Source organism: Anopheles gambiae, chromosome 2, assembly GCF_943734735.2.
Source record: "Anopheles gambiae chromosome 2, idAnoGambNW_F1_1, whole genome shotgun sequence".
NCBI classification, from domain to species: Eukaryota; Metazoa; Arthropoda; class Insecta; order Diptera; family Culicidae; genus Anopheles; species Anopheles gambiae.
In genome coordinates, this window is record NC_064601.1 from 8,845,459 (window position 1) to 8,865,467 (window position 20,009).

At 46.8% G+C, this 20,009-nt stretch overlaps 2 protein-coding genes across 10 annotated transcripts in view; one reads left to right on the plus strand and one right to left on the minus strand.

Moving 5' to 3' along the window:
• The window catches only part of LOC1281447 (ankyrin-repeat and fibronectin type III domain-containing 1), a 108,138-nt gene that overhangs the window by 9,464 nt on the left and 78,665 nt on the right, over positions 1-20,009 (minus strand). For 7 of the 9 annotated variants that reach the window (XM_061647909.1, XM_061647910.1, XM_061647911.1 and 4 more), the window contains 3 exons: positions 5,820-6,854; positions 4,071-4,256; positions 3,404-3,577 (listed from right to left, as the gene is read on the minus strand). In XM_061647909.1, the coding sequence (XP_061503893.1) occupies positions 3,404-3,577; positions 4,071-4,256; positions 5,820-6,854 (1,395 nt within the window). Of the gene's footprint in view, positions 1-3,403; positions 3,578-4,070; positions 4,257-5,819; positions 6,855-9,046; positions 9,131-20,009 lie in introns of those variants that run through there. The other 2 variants (XM_061647915.1, XM_061647913.1) reach the window with 2 other exon arrangements.
• LOC4577322 (dynein axonemal assembly factor 4) lies at positions 1,191-3,377 on the plus strand. Its single transcript, XM_001238467.2, has 2 exons — positions 1,191-2,425; positions 2,552-3,377. Exons 1-2 carry the CDS (start codon positions 1,418-1,420, stop codon positions 2,804-2,806), a joined length of 1,263 nt encoding a protein of 420 aa, XP_001238468.2. The 5' UTR covers positions 1,191-1,417; the 3' UTR covers positions 2,807-3,377.

Genomic DNA, 20,009 nt, shown 5'->3' on the forward strand with positions numbered 1-20,009 from the left:
GTTCTCCCTTTCCGTTTTTATGTGTGACACTATCGCATAAATTCATCACATCATAGTCCTCCGATCGAATGTCAAGTGCTCTCGCACATGACCAATTACGCATCATTGCTTATCATCTTTGGTTGTCCTTCCACCTCAAAGAAAGGAATCATCATTCAACGTGACAATGTCCACAGGGAAGTGATGTAGGTTGGAAGTTACGGAAAAAAAGTAAACTGTTGTAGTACAACACAAGACCACACAAGTACTACCACGAGTACATGCCGTGTTCCGAGTACAACAAACCCCCTTGCCATAGGGAAGCAGCAAGGTGAGGATACAACAATTTATGAAACTTTCAACTCAATCTTCCAAACAACAAAAGAGCATTATAACCTACCAAATTAAAACAGCACTCCAAAAAGTCAGCCCAACGCTTCGTGGTTGCCGTACCGGCAAAGGAAGGACACCAAACCAGGTTGGCTTTCGCCATAAAACTTCCAAACAGAAGAAGGGTCTCGGGGACTCGGTTTAACTTTAAATGTAAACCCTCCAGCAACGTTGAATTGCAATTGCAAAGTTTCACTACTCTACTCCCAAAAACTACACCACTGGCCACTGGTTCATCCCGCTGCGAAAGGAACGTTGGGCCCTTGGTGGTGTCCCTGTTCTGTAGGAGGGGAAATGGTACAACTTATTTCGTTCATTACATTTGGCACTGAGTGTCTACGGCAAAGGGATGGCGTGGAGGTCGTTGTTCACTCGTTACACTCAGTTCTTTTGAGCAGTAGTCAAAGTTAGCAAAGTTTGTAAATGCTATAACAAAAAGAGAAGCCTACCCTTAAAAAACGAACACCAAACCAAAGGTTGGTGGTGGTGGTGGCTACCGCTCTGTCCAGTGTTTGTTGTGTGCGGAGGAAAAAGTCTTTAGCACCAAAGCAACTAAAATCCCTTTCTTCCGGCTTCAATACGGACGGGTGTGTGGCGCATAAAGGGCAGCAGCTCTGTGTTAATTTGAGGTGGTACAAGTTGAAACTCCCCAGGCCCTGCGCTGGATACTGTAGTTTGGTTGATTTGGGGCGGTAAATACACGAACTTGAAGTGAAATGTGTTGTTAAGTTTATTTGTTAGGTTAGAAGGCCACATTTTGTTCTATACCAGTACCTGGTTAAGACTTTTTCACAGAAGAATTCTATGGAACTACACACAGCAGATGTTAATCTACCCAACACAAATTCAAATTTTTAGTTCCATTTTCAAAAACAGAGATGTCGCCACTAGTCGCTACAACGACGGCGATACTCTTCGTCATGTTACCTTAGCAACGCCATGCCCAGCGCATTGTTGATTGTGCCGTCAACGTGTAGTCCTTGTTAGGCAACAGTCGCGGGTACATTTCTGCTTCTCCGCCAAGCAAACACAAATTCCCATCCCAATAATGCCACTGATACCTAAAAATTACACCTGGCAGCAGCGAAGTTTCCCCAGCACCGGCACATCCAGCCAATCAGTAGTGAGCATTGTTCTGCGCGTGCCATTTCCGGCGAATCGATTTCAGCCGGATGACATCTTCACGATGGAGCAGTTTCTGAAAATTTCCCACCCACCCCACTACTGGGAATTGTTTCTGGCCCACCCGATCGACGCGGACGCGAGCCATTGCAGCATCCTCGAGAACGAGGTGGTGTTCGAGCTGGTCAAGCAGGACCCGACCGTGTGCTGGGATACGGTCGAGCTGGATGTACCGCGGGCGGAAAGAGCCACGCTGAAGCAGCAGTACGAGGAGCAGCACCGGAAGCGTTTGGAGCAGCAGTCGAAGCAGCGGGCCATCGAGAAGGATCGCAAGAAAAAAGACGAAATCCATCGGCAGATCGAGCGGGAACGAGCCGACCGTTCGGCCATCGATAATCTGCTGGAAGAGTCGAAGCAGCGGGAGCTGAAGCGGATGGAGCTCGCGATGGTAAAGCAGTACCGTCCCGATCCGGCTAAAGCTTCTGCACCGAACGCGGGCAAAAGTTTGTCCAACATTCAACCCACTCCACCTAAGGGGGCTGGGGCAACCGGGACACAGCACAGCGACCAGCAGCAGGAACTCCCCCGTCCTTCTTCGCCACCGGCAATTCGGCGCTCCGGTACGCTCGAGGTAACGTTCAGCGAGCGAACGTTCGTTACGCCGAAGCGCGAATCGATGGAGCAGGCGGAACAGGAGTGGACACTCAAGCAGGCTGCCGCCCGCCGTGCGGTGGGCTTCGCCGACGACGATCTACGCCCGGACGAGCGAAATCCCGAGTGGCTGAAGCAGCGCGGCGATACCTTTTTCCAGCAGCGAAACTTTCTGGCTGCCATCTCGGCGTACAGTGCCGGCATACGGCTTACGAAGGATTACTATGCACTGTTCCTGAACCGGTCCGCTGCACACTTGGCGCTCGAGAACTACCAACGCTGTGTACGTGTCCCTGTCGGAGGACCTCCCAATACAGGCGAGAGCTCGCTCTCCGAGGTCGAGGGAATGAGGATAAACTTTTCGGATAAAAAGACGGATTTTTCTTTCTTCTTCTTCCCTTTCTTATAGGCTGAAGATTGTTCGACGGCGCTGGAACTTTTGCAACCACCGGTCGAGGCGAACCGGAGGGCCCGGGTAGCGTGTCTGGCACGGCGAGCGGCTGCCCTTGTAAAGCTGGGCTTTCTACAGCAAGGGTACGAGGAGATGATAGCCGCCAGCCGGCTCGATCCAGACGAGGCGAGTCTGCGGCTCGAGGTGGATCGTTTAAGGCGCTGCATTGAGGAAGAGCGGAAAAATCGAAGCGAGTCAGAATCGGACGAATAAGCTTGCCGGGGAAGCTTACCGTGCGACAGATTGTAGCGAACGTGTGTGTGTATGAAGGATGTGTCCTTACACTGAGGTACGGTACAAAAGGCGTAGGCTTGCAATAAACACGTGGCACGGTAACACGGTATTTAATATCAAAGAGCCGAAGAGTGGTTGTTGTTGCCGATGCCCAAAACCAACACAGCCTTTCAGCCTCATCTTCAAAGACACGTTCGGCTAGGCGAAAGACTCACGCAAAATGGGCCGCTTAAAAGGCGCTTAAAACGCTTGCTGCAAAACAAACTTTAACCTTACCCAGCCTTAACCTCCGCGGTTTTGCGGTGGCGCCTCCCAACAGTTGTTCACTTTACGCGCCTTAATTGTTATCAGGTTACCACTACCGAAAAGGACAATCGTGCCGCATTATACTGCCATAATCTTATCAACATGAAAGAGCAGCCACCATTTCGGGAGGGAAGGCAGGTCAATCTGAGCACAATGAACCTCGTAATGAACATCAAACACTTTCACCCCCGGACAAATCTTTCTCGTTTCTTCTTCCACCGAGTAAGCAACCAGAGATTATCTTCATTCTCCTCCCTCCGCATCACTTACCGATGATGTTGGAGAAGGTGGTTTTGCCTGCATTGGTCCCGGTGCCGGTCCGCTCGCTGCCGGCCAGTCCGCCCGCCTGGCTGCCGTCAAAGTTCCCGAGCTCGTGCACGGTCGCTTCGGCATCGCAGAGCAGATTGTTCAGATGCAGTCCCATGTTGCTGTTGGCCGCGTGCACTAATTGGAAGAGACAAGGTGATTTCGTTAGTTAGACCATGAAGATGGGGAGGGGTAGTTATCGTTTAACCCGGGGGGGTGGTGACATCAGGTCAAAACAGTCGACGAAAAAAGAAAGAGCAAGATCATTTGTCTTTTTGTGCGCTCGTTTTAGGTCTCCATCCGGAGCAGCAGCAGCAGCAACATGTGTCTTTGGCACGCCGCCCCGAGAGATGGATTAGCTATTTTTAGTCAGTGTGTGTGTGTGGGTGGTGGTATTGCGTCTTTAACCGTAAGTAGTTACGGTCATGATGGCAAGGTGTGACAGGCTCAACCTGGATGCACGGCCAATGTCGGTGGAAGTACAGTGTGTACAGTAGTTTTTAATTATAAAAGAAATAATTAAAAGTCAAGCCATCTCAGGGGGGAATTTATGAGCAGCGAGGTTGTTGTGGGAAGGTTAAACTAGCGTAACAGCAAATAGAAAAAGCTAAATTGCAGTGCGCAAACCTACCCGAGTGTGCATTTTCGATGGCACCCTGCTGCAGCAACATTTTCGTCATCGAACGATTGTTGCTGAGCACGGCCACGTCCAGCGGCGTGAGTCCGTCGCTGTTGAGACTGTTCACGTCCACGTCCGTGCTTTCCAGGATGGTGCGTGCCTTTTCCAGGTGGCCATGTTCGACGGCGGAGAAGAGTGCTGCGGGATAGAAAAGAGTGTTTTACATTAGAAAATGCTTTTTTTTGGGTTAGAATTCCCTGCTCTGCTAATGGTGTGGCCATGGTCGTTTCGATCGTTTCAACCGACATAAACACGCGAACCGATTTACAATGCATATATTCGGGCGCCCACATTTGCTCATGCATAATTATCGTTCCGGATAATGAACCCGCATAACAAAGCTCCTTTCCTAGCGTTACAATACGTATCGAATGTAGATTTTACACCCAAACCATTTGATTTAATTGTTTATGTAATTTTAACGCACACAGAAAGGACACACACTCTCCTCGCTAACCTTTGTAGTCGCAATTCCATTCACTACACACTTTACAATCACTACTCAGCATACCTCGCGCGGTTTACCGCAACACCGCGGGAATAATTGATTGGGCATGCGGCAAGCATCCCACAAATCAGAGCGTACCACACTTCAAGTGTGTTGTTTTTCTACCCAAACGATGTCCTATTGCAATCGGTGCCATGGTTGCTTTGGCGTATTTTGAAACCCACTATTTATATGTGTGCGGGAAGGCCGCTCGGATCATTCGCGGACACATTCCTGGCTGGATCGAAAATGACAGCTGTCCTGTTTCGTTACGTGTGTTGCGAACTGCAAAGCGGATCCTCAGCAACACCAAACGGTATTTGTATGTGTGTGTGAATGTGTTTTCGGGGTGGGTGCAATTGGACGGCCACTCCACAACGGTGCCTAATGATTTATGCAGCCGGAGGTCCCGAAATTCCGCGCTTCTCGCTACGGTGACGGATGTCGTCGTCCTGATGCAATCCCAGCCACACCGAGGCAATCGCGATAATTGCGCATGCATAAATGATGAACCTCTAACAGCATATTGATACGGTCGATGGCGCGTGCAATCAGGGTTCCGGTCCCCCCCCCCCCCCCACACATCATCCCCTAGTACGTGTGCGCGATTTAATGAATGAATATACACCGCGATTGAAATGCGCATTTATCACGTCCGCAATGGGGCGTCCGCGAGGCGAGCAAAGTGCGCCGCTCTTGCTTAATTGAGTCGCGATTTATGACGAACTGACAATGTCGCAGTTGAGCGATCGGTGCAATCGATCGATTAGAAAGTGTTTTCCTTACAGTAGATTTGTTTGTTTAATCAATTAGATCGTTTTTCCCCTTGAAAGTCCTTTGGATGGGGGTTTCGAGCAACTACATTCGAAGGGTTTATACAAACAAACAGTAATAATATTCCCACAAAAAACCACTCCACGATAATAAACAATGTCAAATAGACAGCAGCTAATGCTCCGTTAGCACGTGTGGCCCACGGGGTGGCGTCGTAATTATGACAACAAACAGTGGACGGCGTTAGCGAACAAACACGACACTACAGTGGGTGGTGTGGTGTGGTGTGTTGTGTGTGATAAGCATCCTGTACAAATTGAGCTTAATTATGAAAGCAAATCGGTCGCACGCAAACTATGAATTTTCTTCCTTCTCGCAAGGCCTACCCACCCGCCTACCAAAGCCTACATAAGCGCAATCGTAATGGAGACCGTCCCTACCATGCAGATGGATGTTAATTTGGGTCAGCTTGTCTAGTTGCGCCTGCAGCTGCTTGTGCTGCTTCTTGGTCGGGAGCTTCTTCTGCTTCCAGTAGGACGGTGGTGCTGCTGCTGACTGCTGCTGCTGCTGCTGCTGCTGCGTGTACGATGGTAGCGGGGAAACGCTTTTCGCATTGTGAACCGCCAGCACATCGACCGAGTTGGTCGTGGCGGGTGTGATGATGGTACCGGCCGTGTTGCCACTTCCGCTGTTGCTTAAATTATGATTATCGCTCACGGTGAGCCGGTTCGCGCGCAGCAGCAAATGCTGTGCGTTGCGCGCATTTCTTTCCGCCTCCACGTGACGGCTCGAGGACAGTTTGCCGCCGCCGCCGCCGCCGCCACCAGGCGCCTTCCTGTCGCACGCGTCCGGCTCGTCGGCCGAGCTGGTGGATAGGTGGCGCGTTTTCTTCACAATCTTGGGCGAATGTTGCCGTGCGGTACCGTGCTTGGGCAGCAGTACCGATTGCTGCTGCTGCTGGTGCTGCTGGTGCTTCTGCTGGGAGGGAATGGGTCCCGCACCCTGCACCCCTGCACCGGGCGGATGCTGCTGGTGGGGCAGTAGATACTCCATCCGGCTGCCGGACGGGGACGATAAGGTGGAACCGTTGCTGGACAGGTTCGGCGAGCTGGCGCTCGAGATGCGGCTCAGCACGGGCGAGGTGACCGCAGCCAGCAGGGACCCGAGCGGAGAGTTTGGTTTGGTTTTTCTGCGTGCCGAGCCACCGGGGGACAGCTCATCTTCGTACGTCAGCGAGACGGTGCTGCTGGTTGCGCCGGTGGCGATCGCGATGGGCAACGACTGGACCGATGCCCCGGCGGTCGCCGTTTGCGTTTCGAGCGTGGACAGCGAGCAGCTGGAGCTGGCGGCCGATTTGTGCTCCGGTGTGGTCGGTACCTCGGCCGGGCGTGGTATAAGGTTGGGACAGGGCAGGCGGCAGCTGGGCAGCTCGAGGTTGGAGAGTGACCGGGTGACCAGCTCCGGGAGGCTGATCTCTGTAGCGGAGGCGAGCGTGCAGGGGGCAAATGAAAAGAAAGGAAAAGAAAAAGAAAACAACACAAAATGTAATAAAAACATAAAAATGAAATTGATAAACAAGGGAACGGAAGAACATTCCAAGCAGGAAGGTGAAACAAAGCAATAAATCAAAAAAGACGTAGGCAGAAACGGCTTTCCTGTACCCCGTACGACAAATAAAAAATAAAGGTTAAATAACAAACAAAAAGGACAAAACTGTGTAACAAGCATAATGGATGGTACATTTCCGGCTCACTTCATAAAAACACCGAAATTAATTCTACCCCAATAAAGCCGTTGGAGGGACGACATTCAGATGGGAAAATGGGAGCACCACTGGCTGCGTGACTCACACAGCGTAATTTGAATTACACTAAAAACACCCTTTATTTAATAGAGGAGAGAGAGAGAGTTTGGGTAGGGCAGAGCTTTTCCTTCCGAAAGCGTCCCCTTCTGCCCCGTAAGACACGTATCGCTATCAAACAAGACGGTTTGAAATAGTTGTAAATTGCTCTCAATTTATTTTAACACGGACGCATCCGTTTCACCACTTCCTCCCTCTTCTACTCCTGCTTGCGGTACCTTTCTCCAAGGATTCCGCGTAAACGGGTCGCTTAAGAAACAACGGCCCCGTAACGGCTGGGAGGCGAAATAGGCGGATCGAGTAATGCGCCGCACAGGCGGCAGAAGAAGGAAAAGGGCAGTTCATTTTCGAGCAGTGCCTCAACACCTTGGCACACACTAATGAATCGGAGCAGTTGGCAGCCCTGGTCGCTGGCGGTACGTGATCTTTGCCCCAAGCGTTCAAGGTACTGCTGGGAAACCGTCCACCCACGTGTCTGTTGAAAGACAGACAGCGTAGACAGAACAAAGCCAGGCCATTGGGTGAATGGTGTTAATCTGAAGCATTTATTGTTCGGACCATGCCGTAACGCCACATACGCAAAGGCGCAAAAAGATGCATCTCCAGATATCCTTTCGCACTGCATCACATCACTGAAAGAAGCACACTTACCAGCGAACGGCTTTCATCGGACAAAAACACGTTGCAGGCTTAATGTAGCGTCATTCATTCAGTGTGTGTCGGGGGTGCATTCATACCATTCCGGTCGCATGCCGTTGGTTTCTTTAGCAAGACTTCTTCCTCTCTTTCTCCCGAACTCCCGGAGGAGAATTCCATAGACGAAGTCTGCAGGACGCTGGGCAAGAGGCGTCCGCGTAGGGGAGGAAATTTAATATTTTTAAAGCGCGTCTCACTGTGGCTTCTCGTTGAAGGAAGAAACAATCCTTTCGACCGGTTTGGTTGGACCGACCCCGACCTGGGGCGGCTGCTGGTGCTCCTGCTGCTGCTGCAGGCTGCGCTAATGGAATAACCATCTGTTGGCGCCTAAATGGCTGCAAATTTATAGATTGTAAGATTATAGGAAAAGGGTACATAGGATTACGTTAGTATTAGTGTTAGCAGGACTGTCAGGGTTATGACGAAAATATAAAAGGATTAGTAGCAATCAGACAGTCGACTCGGCAACATACCTTTGGAAACCACTAAAAAATATCACAGTAGTTTATGAGCTATCGTTCATTTGGTCCTTCGAGCCGGATCCGAATTACGGATATTCTTTGCTAGTTTTTTGTGGTTTATGCTATTTGGTTACCGAGCACCAAGTGGGAGTGCAAAGAAATATTGGATTTCTTAGCAGAACGGTGTGTTCTCCACTCCATTCGTGTTGTTGCTACTGCTGCAGGAGCCGGACACTCATCGTTGGTTTGTGTGTGTGAGAGAGAGAGGACGTGAAGCCACGAAAGGAGCTGCGTATCTGTGGGCTGTCGGTAAACAGCAAAAGACGAACTGTGCGACGACGAAAGGTGCGAAGTTGTAATACGGTGAATAGCTGAATTTAGTGCGTGCGTGAACTTTCCATTAATAACATATTTGTGGATAATTAGTGTCAGCGCAGAACATTTTCGAACGCGTGAGTGTCGTTCAACCGTAGTAGTGGAGTGGGTGTGCGTGAGTGACTATCCTACCCACGCAAACAATGAGACCCCAAATTTTGAGTGATTCAGGCCGAGGGGTATGAGGAAGCTTGAGGAAGCACGGAGAAATGCGCTGCGATGAGATTTCGCATTCTGTTTTACACGCGCGCTTCACTAACACCAATACAAATACCGTGATTTGACGAGCCGTCTGTGAATGTGTGTGTGTCTTCTTTCAACGAGCTCAACTTGGAGCTGCTCGTCACATCGTGTTGTCTCGTTTATACTACAGCATCGAACCATCGATCCGTATGTCCCCCCTCCTACGCGTACAAAACCACCAGTACAGCGCGACGCTTTGTCGGAGATGGTTGTGCGCGTTTCGTTCTAAGTCCCGCGCGCAGTGTTTGTGCGTTGATGCGCATTTCGTTATAAGTCTCGTGGGCCGGTGTGTTTTGATAAAGTGTGAAGTGAACAGTGTGTACAGACGCACATGCAGTGCGTGCATCGACAGGTAAGAATTTACTGAACAGAGGCAACGCAGATTGTCGACAAGTTTCCCGCAGCCTGGCTCGACCCGGTACTTTACAGTATGACGCCATTCGTGAGTATGAACGATTCTAAATGTGTTGTGAAAGTGTAATTTATGTTTCAATAAAGTGTTTATGTAACCAAAAATGACCGTGTTTGTGTTTGTTGTTAGAATAAGTGCGCGTTTGCGATCGTGTCTATGCATGAAAGAAAACGAGAAACGAAAGAAACAAATATCTTTGGATGTGTTGGTAGCATGATTGGAAAGAACACAACACATTGAGAACTGTAGAGCGCACCGTGCGTTCCGGGTGGGAAGGGGGAGGGCTCGCGCGAGGGTGTAACTCATTCCTCTAAGAGTAACTGCTAACGGCCACGCAAACAATGAGACCCCAAATTTTGAGTGATTCAGGCCGAGGGGTATGAGGGAGCTTGAGGAAGCACGGAGAAACGCGCTGCGATGAGAGTTCGCATTCTGTTTTACACGCGCGCTTCACTAACACCAATACAAATACCGTGCTTTGACGAGCCGTCTGTGAATGTGTGTGTGTCTTCTTTCAGCGAGCTCAACTTGGAGCTGCTCGTCACATCGTGTTGTCTCGCTTATACTACAGCATCGAACCATCGCTCCGTATGTCCCCCCTCCTATGCGTACAAAACCACCAGTACAGCGCGACGCTTTGTCGGAGATGATTGTGCGCGTTTCGTTCCAAGTCCCGCGCGCAGTGTTTGTGCGTTGATGCACATTTCGTTATAAGTCTCGTGCGCCGGTGTGTTTTGATAAAGTGTGAAGTGAACAGTGTGTACAGACGCACATGCAGTGCGTGCATCGACAGGTAAGAATTAGCTGAACAGAGGCAACGCAGATTGTCGACAAGTTTCCCGCAGTCTGGCTCGACCCGGTACTTTACAGTATGACGCCATACGTGAGTATGAAGGATTCTAAATGTGTTGTGAAAGTGTAATTTATGTTTCAATAAAGTTTTTAATGAAATAAAAAATGACCGTGTTTGTGTTTCTTGTTAGAATAAGTGCGTATTTGCGATCGTGGCAATGCATGAAAGAAAACGAGAAACGAAAGAAACAAATATCTTTGGATGTGTTGGTAGCATGATTGGAAAGAACACAACACATTGAGAACTGCAGAGACCACCGTGCGTTACGGGTGGGGAGGGGGAGGGCTCGCGCGAGTGTGTAACTCATTCCTCCAAGAGTAACTGCTAACGGGGGACGGTACTCAAATCACTCAAAAAATACACTCATTTTGCCGGACGGGGGGGGACGGTACTCAAATCACTCAAAAAATACACTCATTTTGCCGAACGGGACGCCATTCGTGAGTATGGAGAATTCTAAATGTGTACTTTAGTGTGTACTTTATGTTTTAATAAAGTGTTTAATGTAATAAAAAATGACCGTGTTTGTGTTTATTTTTAGAATAAGTGCATGAAAGAAAGCGAAAAACAACAAGCTTTTGATGTGTTGGTAGCATGGCTCGAAAGAACACAAACACACCGTGCTGCAGAGCGCACCGTGCGTTACGGGTGGGGAGGGGGAGGGCTCGCGCGAGGGTGTAACTCATTCCTCCAAGAGTAACTGCTAACGCCACGCAAACAATGAGACCCCAAATTTTGAGTGATTCAGGCCGAGGGGTATGAGGAAGCTTGAGGAAGCACGGAGAAGCGCGCTGCGATGAGAGTTCGCATTCTGTTTTACACGCGCGCTTCACTAACACCAATACAAATACCGTGCTTTGACGAGCCGTCTGTGAATGTGTGTGTGTCTTCTTTCAGCGAGCTCAACTTGGAGCTGCTCGTCACATCGTGTTGTCTCGCTTACACTACAGCATCGAACCATCGCTCCGTATGCCCCCCCCTCCTACGCGTGCAAAACCACCAGTACAGCGCGACGCTTTGCCGGAGATGGTTGTGCGTGTTTTGTTCAAAGTCCCGCGCGCAGTGTTTGTGCATTGATGCGCATTTCGTTATAAGTCTCGTGCGCCGGTGTGTTTTGGTGAAGTGTGCAGTGAATAAACAGTGTGCACAGACGCACATGCAGTGCGTGGATCCACAGGTAAGAATTTGCTGAACAGAGTCAACGCAGATTGTCGACAAGTTTCCCGCAGCCTGGCTCGACCCGGTATGACGTCATTGGATTCTAAATGTGTACTTTAGTGTATACTTTATGTTTCAATAAAGTGTTTAATGTAATAAAAAATGACAGTGTTTGTGTTTAGTTTTAGAATAAGTGCATGAAAGAAAACGAAAAACGAAAGAAACAACTATCTTTACATGTGTTGGTAGCATGGCTCGAAAGAACACAAACACATTGAGAACTGCAGAGCGCACCGTGCGTTACGGGTGGGGAGGGGGAGGGCTCGCGCGAGGGTGTAACTCATTGGTCGAAGAGACACTGTATTTCGACAGCGTCACTCAAATAACTCAAAAAATACACTCATTTTGCCGGACGGGCGGGGGACGGTACTCAAATCACTCAAAAAATACACTCATTTTGCCGGACGGGACCCGTCCGGCAAAATGAGTGTATTTTTTGAGTGATTTGAGTACCGTCCCCCGTTAGCAGTTACTCTTGGAGGAATGAGTTACACACTCGCGCGAGCCCTCCCCCTCCCCACCCGTAACGCACGGTGGTCTCTGCAGTTCTCAATGTGTTGTGTTCTTTCCAATCATGCTACCAACACATCCAAAGATATTTGTTTCTTTCGTTTCTCGTTTTCTTTCATGCATTGCCACGATCGCAAATACGCACTTATTCTAACAAGAAACACAAACACGGTCATTTTTTATTTCATTAAAAACTTTATTGAAACATAAATTACACTTTCACAACACATTTAGAATCCTTCATACTCACGTATGGCGTCATACTGTAAAGTACCGGGTCGAGCCAGACTGCGGGAAACTTGTCGACAATCTGCGTTGCCTCTGTTCAGCTAATTCTTACCTGTCGATGCACGCACTGCATGTGCGTCTGTACACACTGTTCACTTCACACTTTATCAAAACACACCGGCGCACGAGACTTATAACGAAATGTGCATCAACGCACAAACACTGCGCGCGGGACTTGGAACGAAACGCGCACAATCATCTCCGACAAAGCGTCGCGCTGTACTGGTGGTTTTGTACGCATAGGAGGGGGGACATACGGAGCGATGGTTCGATGCTGTAGTATAAGCGAGACAACACGATGTGACGAGCAGCTCCAAGTTGAGCTCGCTGAAAGAAGACACACACACATTCACAGACGGCTCGTCAAAGCACGGTATTTGTATTGGTGTTAGTGAAGCGCGCGTGTAAAACAGAATGCGAACTCTCATCGCAGCGCGTTTCTCCGTGCTTCCTCAAGCTCCCTCATACCCCTCCACGCAAACAATGAGACCCCAAATTTTGAGTGATTCAGGCCGAGGGGTATGAGGGAGCTTGAGGAAGCACGGAGAAACGCGCTGCGATGAGAGTTCGCATTCTGTTTTACACGCGCGCTTCACTAACACCAATACAAATACCGTGCTTTGACGAGCCGTCTGTGAATGTGTGTGTGTCTTCTTTCAGCGAGCTCAACTTGGAGCTGCTCGTCACATCGTGTTGTCTCGCTTATACTACAGCATCGAACCATCGCTCCGTATGTCCCCCCTCCTATGCGTACAAAACCACCAGTACAGCGCGACGCTTTGTCGGAGATGATTGTGCGCGTTTCGTTCCAAGTCCCGCGCGCAGTGTTTGTGCGTTGATGCACATTTCGTTATAAGTCTCGTGCGCCGGTGTGTTTTGATAAAGTGTGAAGTGAACAGTGTGTACAGACGCACATGCAGTGCGTGCATCGACAGGTAAGAATTAGCTGAACAGAGGCAACGCAGATTGTCGACAAGTTTCCCGCAGTCTGGCTCGACCCGGTACTTTACAGTATGACGCCATACGTGAGTATGAAGGATTCTAAATGTGTTGTGAAAGTGTAATTTATGTTTCAATAAAGTTTTTAATGAAATAAAAAATGACCGTGTTTGTGTTTCTTGTTAGAATAAGTGCGTATTTGCGATCGTGGCAATGCATGAAAGAAAACGAGAAACGAAAGAAACAAATATCTTTGGATGTGTTGGTAGCATGATTGGAAAGAACACAACACATTGAGAACTGCAGAGACCACCGTGCGTTACGGGTGGGGAGGGGGAGGGCTCGCGCGAGTGTGTAACTCATTCCTCCAAGAGTAACTGCTAACGGGGGACGGTACTCAAATCACTCAAAAAATACACTCATTTTGCCGGACGGGCTCGGCCTGAATCACTCAAAATTTGGGGTCTCATTGTTTGCGTGGTAGCGCCATACTTGGCACCCAAAGCTGCGCGCGTATTAGTTCAGGTGTCGACAACTTCCAGGGGTACGGAACTCATTGCTGTGCGTTTTATTAAAAATTGTGTTAAGAAGTGCCTAAAGAACAATTATTGGGAGCAAAATGCCAGCAGCAGATAAACGAGTGAAAATGTTCAATTTAAAGAGGGTAGAAATTATGAACACTTTGCAAGATTTCGAAGAGTTTACGAAATCCTTTGATGCAACCATCGATGCATATCAGATACCTAGTCGGTTGGAACAGTTAGAAGAGTTGGTTAGTGAGTTCACGGAATTACGTAAAGCATTCAACGAAACGGTAGATGATTCGGAAGCGTTCGATATCATGCAAAAAGATCGGCGTGAATTTAACAAACGGTCTCACGAAGTAAGGGCATTTTTATTAAAAAATAGTTCCCATTCTGGGGCGTCGAGTGGGTTGAACACTACACAGGTTAACACAACTATTAGTGCAGGAACTCAAAATCATCTGCGCCTTCCTAAGGTTGACCTTCCAAGCTTTGATGGTGAAATAACAAAATGGCTTACGTTCAAAGACAGATTTTCGTCTATGGTGCATGACTCGACAGAAATGCCTGAAGTGTTAAAATTGCAATATTTATTATCGGCGCTTAAGGGTGATGCTGCGCATCAATTTGAACACATGCAAATAACGGCCGATAATTATTATGTGACATGGGAAGCTTTGTTAAAACGTTATGATAATTCTAAGGTGTTAAAAAGGGAATATTTCAAGGCATTTTATTCTCTAGAAAAAATGAAAACCGACTCGACGGAAGAATTGGCACGTATCGTGAACGAAGCAAATAGATTAGTCAGAGGGTTAGAACGTTTGAACGAGCCTGTCGACAAGTGGGACACTCCGTTAACAAGTTTATTGTTTTACAAATTGGACAGTAAAACTTTAGTGGCGTGGGAGCAGTACTCGGTGGATTTCAAAACAGATGAATTCACAAATTTAGTGGAATTTTTGGAACAGCGAGTGAACATTTTAAAGAGCTCTGCGCAAAATATTTGCAATCAATATTCGGCTAATTCGATCATGGTGACCGGCAGGCAGGCGAGAAGAGATGGTAGGAATGTGGCATTACCAGTACAGCAAACGAACAATACATTTAAAGGGTATCTCAAGTGTCCACTGTGCAACGAACAGCATCCGTTGCATGTGTGTGAGAGATTCGAAAGAGCGTCAGTGATAAATCGAGAGGAGATAGTAAGAAAACATGGCTTATGTTTTAATTGCTTGCGAAAGGGACACTCAGCACGTGAGTGTAGATCGACGTATGTGTGCCAGCAGTGTAAAAGAAAGCACCATTCGAAACTGTGTAAGATAGGAAGATTATCTGAAGTGGAAGTGGTTCCGTCAACGTCAAGATTAACTGCTACGGCTCAAGCAAATTGTTCGAAGAAAACAGTTATATTGTCTACCGCGCAAATTATAATTCTAGATGTTAACGATCAGCCATACAAAGTGAGAGCATTACTCGATAACGGCTCTCAATTAAATTTCATCACGGAGAGAGTGGCACAAGAACTCAGATTGAAGAGAGCCCGCGTGAGTGAACAGATAGCTGGTGTGGGTGGAGCTATTATGAGAGTTGCAGGATCAGTTGTGGGTACCATTCGATCACTCACCACTGAGTACACAACATGCTTAGAATTTTTAATTTTGCCAAAAATTGCTACCGATTTACCATCCGAAACAATGGACGTACGAGGTTGGAAGTTACCAAAAGATGTTCGATTAGCGGACCCTACATTCCATGAAAGGGGCTCAATAGATATGTTGATAGGGGCAGACACCTTTGTTGAAATGATAAAGGCAAAAAAGATAAAGCTTGATCATGAGTTACCAACACTACTTGAAACGGAATTAGGTTGGATTGTGAGTGGTGCATATAAGCATAATAATTTAAATCAATCAATGGCATGCACAATTGTTAGTCAAGGGGGAGAAAACGACATAGCTTCTTTGATGAACACATTTTTTAATATCGAAGAAGTTCAAGATCAGAATTTGTGGAACGTTGAGGAACGAGAATGCGAAGATCATTTTCAAGCAACAACAAGGCGTGATGAGAATGGAAGATACGTGGTGCGATTACCACTCAAGGCGGAGAGGGAATTGGGAGAGTCCAAGGAAGTAGCCTTACGGCGGCTGATTGGACTTGAGAGAAGATTTGAGAGGGAACCGAAGGTGAAGGAAGCATATGAAGCATTTATGCAGGAATATATCACTTTGGGGCACATGAGTGTCAGAGAAAATGAAAATAGTAGTGACGGTTACTATATGCCGCACCACGCTGTTTTCAAGCAAGATAGCACCACGACAAAGTGTCGTGTAGTTTTTGATGGATCGTGCAAAACGTCAAATGGTCGATCTCTCAATGATATATTAAAAGTAGGTCCAACAATACAGCAAGACACTACGGATATTTTATTAAGATGGCGACGTAGAGCCATAGCAGTGGTCGGTGATGTTGAAAAAATGTACCGACAAGTGTGGGTTCATGAGGAGGATCGAAAGTTCCAACGAATACTTTGGAGATCACATTCAAGCGAAAAAATAAAAACATATGAGCTTAATACAATAACGTACGGAACGGCATCAGCGCCATTTCTTGCTATACGAACCCTAAATCAGGTGCTAGAAGACAATAAGGAAAAATACCCACTAGCAGCATCGCGTATAAATGACTTTTACGTGGATGATTTTATTTCTGGTGCGGATTCAGAGAATGAAGCAAAACAATTGTGCGAAGAAACCAAGGCAGCGTTAGCAATGGGTGGGTTTCCTTTACGCAAATGGGCTTCTAATTGTCCCCATATATTACCATCTGAAACCGAAATTGATAATATACAAAGGGTAATTGAATTGAAGTCAAGAGAGGGTGCAGTATCAACATTAGGACTTGTGTGGAATCCGATCTTAGACACTCTAGGTGTAAAAATTAGTGAACCAGAAACTTGTGAGATATATACAAAAAGATCGATTATAAGAACAATCGCAAAAATCTATGATCCATTGGGGATTGTGGATACAGTTAAAGCAAAAGCAAAACAATTCATGCAAAGAGTATGGTCATTAAAAAAAGAAAATGGTGACTCATACGGGTGGGATGAAGAAATTCCACAGCAAATGAGACAAGAGTGGGAAGTGTTTGAGAGGCAGTTAACACATTTACAAGAAGTACAAGTACCGAGATGCGTAACGATAGTAGGAGCACGTAATATTCAAATACACGGATTTTGTGATGCTTCTGAAGAGGGTTATGGAGCTTGCGTATATGTGAGAAGCACGAATGGAGAGGAAATAGTTTCGCGATTATTTGTATCGAAATCAAAGGTCACCCCATTAGCTACAAAACACACAATAGCTAGATTAGAACTATGCGCAGCTCATTTATTAGGAAAGCTATTGGTGAAACTCAAAAGGGCCACAGAAGATCCATACGAAACATTTTGTTGGACAGACTCTAGCACAGTAATTTATTGGTTGAAATCGTCTCCAAGTCGTTGGAAAACATTCGTGGCGAATAGAGTATCACAAATACAAAATGCAACAAAAGAATTTGAATGGAGGCATGTGCCTGGGATTCATAATCCAGCAGATGCGGTTTCGAGAGGTAGAAATCCCGCAGAGGTTGTTGAGGATAAGCTTTGGTGGCATGGACCAGATTGGCTAGTCAAAGACCCAAAACATTGGCCTAAAAATATAGAGTCAGGAAACACTTGTGAGACAGCGAAAGAAGAAAAACAAACGAAAACTACATTAACATGTATGGTGAAAGAGGAAAGTTTTATAAACAAACTATGCGAGAGAGTAGGTTCATTCACAAAACTAAAAAGGATTGTCGCATATTGTCATCGTTTCTTCGATCGTAAGCGAATCCATCGCAAATCTTATTTTGAGTTGAGGGAACTAAAACGAGCTGAAAAGACAATCATTCGATTGGTTCAAAATGAAGTCTATGCAACTGAATACGAGTGTATCAAACAAGGGCAACAAGTAGTGCGAAAATCACCATTGAGAGTGATTAGACCAATACTGGACAAAGATAATGTCATGAGAGTAGGAGGTCGGTTGTCAAACGCCGACATAAAAGACGAACAAAAACATCCTGTTATTATTCCAGGAAAGCACAGGATTGCAGAGTTGATTGCCGACAAGTACCATAAGATACTTCGTCATGCTGGGGCTCAACTGATGATAAACACTATGCAGTTAAGGTTTTGGATAGTGGGAGCGCGCAATGTAGCGAAACGTACAGTTTTCAACTGTGTGAAATGTACTCGTTGTAGACCAAAACTGATTCAGCAGCCAATGGCTGATCTTCCAGAGCAGAGGGTGAGACAAGCTAGACCGTTCTCAATTAGCGGTGTGGACTACGCAGGACCGATAATGGTAAAGGGCACACACCGACGGGCGGTGCCCACAAAAGGCTATATTTCAATATTTGTTTGTTTCGTAACAAAAGCAGTTCATATCGAACTTGTATCAAATCTAACCTCTTCTGCATTTTTAGCTGCACTGCGTCGATTCGTTGCGAGGAGAGGGCATGTTACGGAATTGCATTCGGATAACGGCACAAACTTCCGAGGTGCGAACAATAAGTTGCGCGAACTGTATAAATTACTAAATTCTGATACACACCAAGACGAGGTTGTAGGATGGTGCGCCGAACGAGACATGAAGTGGAAGTTTACACCCCCAGCTGCACCACATTTTGGAGGTCTGTGGGAGGCCGCGGTGAAATCTATGAAATTTCATTTAAAGCGCGTGTTAGGTACAGGGCATTTAACGTTTGAAGATTTATCAACCTTATTAGCCGAAATAGAAGCATGTCTAAATTCTCGACCAATTACGGCAATATCAGAAGATCCAAATGATATGGAAGCACTTACCCCAGGGCATTTTTTGGTAGGGAATCACTTACAAACGGTAGCGGACGTAGACATCGCAGATGTGCCAACAAACAGATTAAACCATTGGAGACTGATACAAAAACACATGCAACACATTTGGAATCGTTGGCATCGCGAATATTTAAGTACATTGCAGAAGCGAGCAAAGTGGAACAAAAATGCGATATCGATTGAGCCAGGAAGATTAGTAATTCTACAAGAAGACAATGTTGCAGTATCTAAATGGCCGATGGCAAGAGTAGTGGATTTACATCCAGGAAAAGATGGTGTTACACGAGTAGTAACGTTGAAATGCGCAAATGGCAAGGAAATTCGTAGGCCAATTCATAGAATAGCTCCTTTACCTATAGAATCGTAAATTGAAATCAATAATTGGAATTATGTGGAATTAAGATGAGGAATTTTAAGAAATCAAATAGGAATATGAAAATGAATTCAATCATTACTGAATATTAAAAACATTCGTTTTTGGTGACCGGGAATGTTGGCGCCTAAATGGCTGCAAATTTATAGATTGTAACATTATAGGAAAAGGGTACATAGGATTACGTTAGTATTAGTGTTAGCAGGACTGTCAGGGTTATGACGAAAATATAAAAGGATTAGTAGCAATCAGACAGTCGACTCGGCAACATACCTTTGGAAACCACTAAAAAATATCACAGTAGTTTATGAGCTATCGTTCACCATCCTTTTTCCCCGGCGCCAGCATCTTCTGTACCATCGTAACTGGCGCTGTGCAAACCGCCCCAGTCCTTTTCCCGTCTCGAGTACGGACGGCGAGTACAGAAGAAAGAAAAGGGTGCTTCATGCCACGTGAAAACGGTGAACAGAGCGCGCGCAGCGAAGAGATTGAAACAAAACACCTTGAAATAAAAAGAAAAACCCCCACCCACTCTGCGCACCACCTTTCGCTCAGCTCATTTCGCGTGGCCTGAAAGTGGCCAAGAGCATTTCTTCTTCTCTTGCGCCAGCAGCTGCTGGTGCCGCGCGTTTTTGCCTTCTCGTGAGTGAAGCAACCGTAGCAGGCTATGGAAAAGCACGCAAGCTAAGAAGAAGTGCACAGTTTGAATGTTACTATTTTTATCGCACCGTCTCACGGGGTAGTCCTTGCATTCCCCCTCTACGCCCCTCTCTGCCGGCAGTTTGTGTCTGAGAAAGCGCAAAGCGAGTTTTTTTGAAGGGATTTTTAGTTTTTACACCCACACACACGGTATATACGGTGTGGAAAATTCATCTTGATGAATCGAAGTGGCAGCGGCAGTCTTTTTCCCTACGGTGGCCTCTCACTTCTTCATTGCATTTAACCCTTCCCCCCTTTTCACTACCGCG

What these genes read in the sequence shown, in the direction of transcription:
- LOC4577322 (XM_001238467.2), top strand. Translation starts at nt 1,418, where the DNA reads ATGCCACTGATACCTAAAAATTACACCTGGCAGCAGCGAAGTTTCCCC. An exon ending in TCGAGAACTACCAACGCTGT is followed by an intron (nt 2,426 to 2,551) that starts GTACGTGTCCCT and finishes CCTTTCTTATAG; the next exon opens with GCTGAAGATTGTTCGACGGC.